General features: G+C 37.8%; 1 protein-coding gene across 1 annotated transcript; it reads right to left on the reverse strand.

Annotated features, from left to right (window-relative positions):
* Nucleotides 1-354: 354 nt before the first annotated feature.
* On the reverse strand, nucleotides 355-3,534 carry Olfr1437 (olfactory receptor 1437). Its single transcript, NM_001011839.2, has 2 exons — nucleotides 3,461-3,534; nucleotides 355-1,316 (listed from the first exon to the last, which is right to left on the reverse strand). Exon 2 carries the CDS (start codon nucleotides 1,291-1,293, stop codon nucleotides 355-357), a length of 939 nt encoding a protein of 312 aa, NP_001011839.1. The 5' UTR covers nucleotides 1,294-1,316; nucleotides 3,461-3,534.
* Between the last annotated feature and the right edge of the window lie 3,328 nt (nucleotides 3,535-6,862).

Raw genomic sequence — 6,862 nt, forward strand, 5'->3', positions numbered from 1 at the left:
CTTCATCAGGTCTTTATTCTGCTGAATTGAGCCATTTTTGAGGCAAGAGTTCTAAACCCAGACATGCATACAGCCTTCTGTAAGGACAAGACCAAGGGCTGAAAGTCTTTAATTGCAGCAGCAAAATCTTATAAATTTAGTTGTTTCACAAATACTGTGGATAAATAATAACAGATAAAGCTATTTCTAATGTAACACGGAAAGGATAAACCTACAGGACTTACAAGGATTATATTTCATTAGCATCGAGTCAGTCACAGTCCACATGGCTATTACAACTTTGAATCTTTTTTTTTTTTCCACAAAAGTAGGTAGTTTGTAGGGAAAATCTTCCAGAAATCTCAGACTCTTTTATTAGCAGCATCCCAGCTTCTTCTGTAACCTCTTTCCAGCATCTTTGATTTCCTTGTTCCTCAGACTATAAACCAAAGGGTTCAACATAGGAATCAACACAGTGTAGAAGACAGACACAAATCTATCAAAGCTGGAGGAGCCACCAGAGCTGGAACTCAAATATACAAAAGCACTGGAGGTGTAGAATAGGGAAACAGCTGTCAGGTGAGAAGCACAAGTATTGAATGCCTTGGACCTACCCTTAGCTGAAGTGATCTTCAGAATGGACAAGACAATATAGCCATAGGATATTATGATGACTAAAGCATTTGAAATACAAAACAACATTGTTAATATGAGAAGCACTACCTGTGCAAAAAAAGTGTCAGTGCAGGATAGATTTAACAGCTGGGGCATGTCACAGAAGAAATGTCTGATGACGTTAGGTCCACAGAAGTGGAGCTGCAGCAAGGCACACACCTGAGATAGAGAACCCATGATTCCTGCTGTGTAGCTTCCCATCACCATCTGAGCGCAAAGTGTGGGTGACATGACTGATGAGTACAGAAGAGGGTTACAAATGGCAGCATACCTGTCATAGGCCATGGCTGTCATGAGGCAAGATTCACTCAGTCCCATTGTGGCAAACATAAAGTATTGAACTATGCAGCCCACAAAGCTGATAGTTTGCTTTTCCTGGAAGAGGTTGGAAAGCATCTTTGGGACTGTAGAAGAGATATAGCAGATGTCTATAAAGGACAGATTACTAAGGAAGAAGTACATAGGTGTATGGAGATAGGAGTCCATCCTTATTAAAACAACAAGGGACAGGTTCCAGGTCAGGGTTGTAATATACAGGATGAGGAACATAACAAAAAGCAGTGCTGTGATTTGGGGGAAATCAGAGAATCCTAGGAGGATGAATTCGGTGATCTCAGTAAAGTTTCTTTCCTTAATCATTGCCTTGGTAATCCTAGTTAGTACTGGGGAGGAGAAAAAGAAAACATAATTGGCTCAAGGGAACTAATAACATTTTCTATCTCTTTCTCTGAGTCTGAATTGAGAGAAACAGTACATTACCTTTCCATAGGAGGAACCCAGTGTTTCCTTTCCAGCTGTCAATGAAAACCTGCTCATTCTTTAGATCTTACCTGATTCATATATTGTCATGAGGATTTAAAAAGATAATTAAAAATTGACTGGAAACATTTATTAATGCACCCATGAAATTGCTGAGCTTATGAAACAGATGGCAGACATGACTGAAGTAAGTGGCATTAGTGGTCTACTGGCACTCCTGAGTGTAATTGCTGCTTCAGTCTCATGTCAGTGTAGGTGTTGTTCTTTCAAAATAAAATGAAATCATTTTATATCAGATTATGATTTTAGTAATTTTTATTATCTTTTTCATTTAGGGAAAGATCCTCAATTCCAAAGAATTTCTCAAATGCTTTGCTAATATATTTAAACCACATTTTGAAAGTAGCCTGGAGTATTATGAAATTTATAATAGTGATAGAATTATTCATGTGCGTCCAATAAAATCAAGGACCAAATCTTTGGAAGTTCTCCTATGAAACAGCCAATCTGGAAGTTGGTAGTCTATTCTTGACTTTAAGGAAGGATTATCTCTGTTTCAGGATATTTTTGTTAGTTGGACAGCACCATAGCAGGAATATGGTCAAAGGTTCATAATCAGAGGTTTAGCTGTGATGCCCCTTGCACTATGAATTTGTCTAAGCTGCTCAAGATAACTAAAATTTCTGCTCTCCTTCCAAACTGAGCACCAGTTATCTAGGACCCCAAGTTTCCTGAGAGATTTATGAGCATTCTAAAAACACTGATTTAATGTCTTTAGTTCAGGGAAACTCTTGATCTAGCAACTGCAATAGATTTCATCTTTTTTTTTTTAAACTTTCATTCTGGTAACATGGATTGCCAAGCTTTGGTGTATTCTGTATAGTCCAGCATCTCCAGAAAAGACTGGGCAAATGTAGATTCTTATTTTTACTCCAAGTTATCAATTTTTTGAAAATTTTTCAATTTGCTAAAGGGGCAATTCTGGATATACCTACTGTCTTTGATAAGTATTTTCCGTGTGTTTACCATCTTCTGGGCAGCTACAGAAGGAAAGTTTTCTGATATAAACCTTGAATGGGATCTTTATTGAGTACAAGTAGCTAATGGAGATGTTTCTGAGCGCTGACCCTACAAACATGTCATCAGTTTGAGGTGTTTGGGGCACAAAACCAGGTGAAGCAGAGAATGATACTGAGTAACAAATGATTCAAGTTAAAGAAGCCAGAAGGCTGACATTCAGACCCATGCTATCTGCTCCTGTTGTCTGAGTTTGGATATCTGCTTTGTCATCCTGTTAGTCTCAGACTTACCAGCACAACCAAGGAGAATAACAAAAAGCTGTTTGAGTCCTTCCAAAAAGACAAAAGAAGTTACATTGTTATGTGTCCTTCCTTTAGCACTTACCTCATCTCTAGCTAACCAAAAGTTATGGATCAAGCTGTGTATTTCTACAGAGAACAATTTCTTATTTTTAAAGCAGAATTCTGAAGAACAAAAATAAAGTATTACCCCAATGATGAAGAAAAGGAGAAGCATAGACAACTATATTTTTATCTCAGCCAACTTTTCTGAAACAAAGTTAAGTTTGTTTTGATTCAGGTCTTTCTGAAATCCTTACACAACTGTCAGGATTGACATTCACTGTTTCTTTGGGTTGAAGATTCCCCTATTCCCTTATAATACAAGACAACAAACAGAAGGCAATAAATGTCATAGTAAGATATTTAAGAATTTAACTCTCACCTCGCCCCCCCCCCCCAAATTAATGTAAACTTTTATGTTTGAGATCATTCTATTCACTGAAGTTCAGTAATCCAGGTAAAGAGAAAGAAAATGGTTATAAGGGTAAGGAAGTTTGAAAGCAGTGAGTGCGGGGGGGGGGGGTGTGGATGGATGAGGTAAATCTCTAAAAACCTTGCCCCATTTTAGTCCTATTGTAAAAACTTCACGGGTATTGACAGAACAGAGTCTACATTCAAAGTCTTGACATTTAGCCCCAAACCCAATCCTAGAAGAAGATGTGGTTCCTTAGAAAGGTTCAAACTACCTATTTTTCCTTCTGTGTACTTTCCTGTTCAGTGCAATGGTTCTCCTTAGTGGATGCTATGGCCATGAACTTAATTATCCACTCACAGCAAGTGAGGCCGCAACTCTGGGATCCTGTTGAGTTTTAAGGTGGAAGGAGAAAAGCCAATTACCGGGAAACACTACAGATACTTACTCTCTGGTGTAATGGTTGCTAGGGTGACTTCCCTAATGATTTCAGGCCCACTTTGCCATGTGTATCAATTTTCAACTTTCAATTGGTCCTTTAATGATCTCTGGGTTGTTACTCTATGGACCCAAGAACTATTTGTAGAAAGGACATAGGAAATCTTCTAGTCCTCAGATTCTCAACTTTTAGGTTGCAATCATTAGATTAGAGATGTTAAAGGATTTGCCCTTAGTGGCATAGCTGGCTAGTCCCCTAGCTGGATAACTGTCCTTTGAAGTTGCATACCCTACCCTGTTTACAACTCACTTTTATAGCTACACAGTTATTTATTTCTTCAAACTCCTAACCTAAACCAATCATCCTACCAGTAATATTATCTCCATGCACATGAGAGGAAATTCCAGATGGGAGAAATGCACTAGTTCTCTGTATCACTCTAGGAACTTAGTATTATTGTAACTTTGAATGTTGCTTTCACAGAACTCTGGTACAATTTACTTTTGTAGCTTACAAGCTTACAGCTTATGCAACTTGGTGTAAATTAGCCTCCTCGGGCCTCTCTCTCTTATTGCCCACTAAATGGATCTAACAGTAGTTTCTAGTTCATATCAAGCTCTCATAGAGACTAAATCCACATTAGCTGTGTTCAGGAACCACATCATGTTTTATATAGCATGCAGGTTATACATTCTGCTATGCCTTGCAACTCGTCCCAATATATCATTCTGTACTTCTAGTCCTTCAGGTGTGAGGTCATGTGGAATTTCCCCTGTACACATTGGTATGTACACTACTATTGGCAATATATTGGCCTTGTTTTCCTAAGCGTATTGTTGAGAGTTCATGGGTTTATATTCCCCTGTCATATCTAGAGAATAGAATCTACTTAAATGATTCTGTAGCCTGATTTCTACAATCTTTTTTAGCCTATCTTCTTTGATTTTTTTCTCAAAGTCTATGACCTTCCTAGTTGTGGATTTTGTTTCATTTTATACTAGATATAATATAGTAGTACTAAGCGTGAATTCCCTTATGCAGAACAGACCTGCTTTCCAATCAGAATGTGACTGGTTACTTTCGTAAGAGTAATGCCATTGTTGTCCTAGTAGGCACATGCTGCCTGACAGGTCACTACTGAATGTAACATAATGTCAAGTATGTTGGGCTCCAGGCAGACCCAAGGCTTTCTCAGAGGCCAAGTTGAAAGGATAAAGAGAATGCTAATTATGGTTCCTTGTTCAAGGTTAGACTTGGCAAGGTCTGGTCTGGGGCTAGGCCCAGGGCCCAGAAATATTATGGTTTTGGATCCTGGGTATCAAACTTCACCTATGAATGAGCTGTGTTTATTAGTACTCAGTTGGCTGTATCTGTGGAATCCAATTCGCCAATAATATTTTACTTAGATTTCTGAAACTTTGGCCCATTTCACCCTACAAACAGTATATAAGATGCTGTACTTCCTCATAAAATTGCTGACAGGACTTCAGCTCATGTAAACTACCTTCTTCTTCTTCTTCTTCTTCTTCTTCTTCTTCTTCTTCTTCTTCTTCTTCTTCTTCTTCTTCTTCTTCTTCTTCTTCTTCTTCTTCTTCTTCTTTTCTTCTTCAGCTCTAGTGGGCAGATGGAAACTGGAATGTTCCTGTCTGTTCCTTGGTTCCTGTGTACTGATGGCTGTGGGAGGGTCCCTCTTGGGCCAGAAATTTAAGCAGAAGTGGTGGTCTTACCTGTGCTCACAGTTATATATGCACTCCTGGGAGACCAGCTCTCCCCTGACAGTATTTGGGTATGGAGCGCTGTGGCACAGGATCAGCTCCAGGTGCAGATGGAAATCGGAAGGATCCTGTGTTCTTGTTCTTCCTGTTCTTTCTGTTCTCCTTGTTCTTCTTGTTCTTCTTGTTCTTGGTCTTTCTATTCTTGTTCTTGTTCTTCTTGTTGTTCTTCTTTTTCCTCTTCTTTTTTCTTCCTTCTTCCTTCTCCTCTTCTGGCTCTCTCTCTCTTTCTACATTTCCTTCTCCCCCTCCTCCTCTTTCTCCTTCTCTCTTCTTCCATTTTCTTCTTTTCTCTTCTCTCTTCTCTCATCTTCTTCCCTCTTCACCTCTTCCTCCTCCTTTATCTTTTCTCCCTAATCCCCTAAGAAATAATAATTTCAATGAAAGAGGTGATTTCTTTTAAAAATTATCAAACATGATGTTTTATAAAATTTCAAATATCAGTCAGTGGGTAAGCAAATAAGGAATGGAGAACAAGAAGGTTTTTGCATAGCTTATTACATGATAACAGGACTTAATGCTTTTTCATGCAAAGTCAATTTGATACTTAATTTCCCCTGTAAATCTAGCTAGCAATATATCTTTAGGATATCTTCATCATTATTAATTTTTAATGTAACAACTCCCATATCTGAGAGGCAACTTGTTATGCTCTCTGCATACCAAGAATTTAGTCTTCTTTTATATATGGAGCAAAAGAAGAATGCACATATGATGAAATCAGCCAAGAATCCCAGAGGTGGCAAACAGGATCCTCAAATATTCCCTGTTCATCAGTAAACTTTAATTTAGTTTTTTTTCATTTGTGACAGCTAAAACTTTTTCCTAGTATGAAACAGTCATCAGATGAATTCATGCAACTCCTCAGTATTTTCAGAGTCTTGTGGGTTTTGTACCTTCTCTGGTGTTTCTCAGTGTTTATCAAATGAAGTTCTGAGCATCATTTATATTTTGACTAAGCAAAGTTCTATTTTCTGAGATTTAGTAATCAGTTCCTAGGTTTAATTTTAGTGTATCTTAATTTAGTCAAATTCTCATGGATTCTAATTAGCAACTGGTGTGTTCTTCTGGAACTTCAACATAAATATTCAGACTTTTGAGATTATACTTTAATTACAATTTTTCTCCCTTCCCATTTCTCCCTCCAAACCTCCCATATATGCCTATCCACTCTTCTTCAAATTCATGGCCCCGTTAAAAAAAATGTTATTGCATGTATATATATATGCAATATGTATATATATATATTCATTTGCATGAATACACACACACACATATATATGTGTGTGTATATATATATGTTCATGCAATAACAGTTGCACGAACCACAATTTAATTTGAGCAGGGAATATTTGAGGATCCTGTTTGCCACCTCTGGGATTCTTGGCTGATTTCATCATGCTTGCAATCCTCTTTTGCTCCATATACAAAAGAAGACTAAATTCTTAGTATACAGAGAGCATAA

The sequence above is a fragment of the Mus musculus genome, chromosome 19, assembly GCF_000001635.26.
Source record: "Mus musculus strain C57BL/6J chromosome 19, GRCm38.p6 C57BL/6J".
Lineage (NCBI taxonomy): Eukaryota > Metazoa > Chordata > Mammalia > Rodentia > Muridae > Mus > Mus musculus.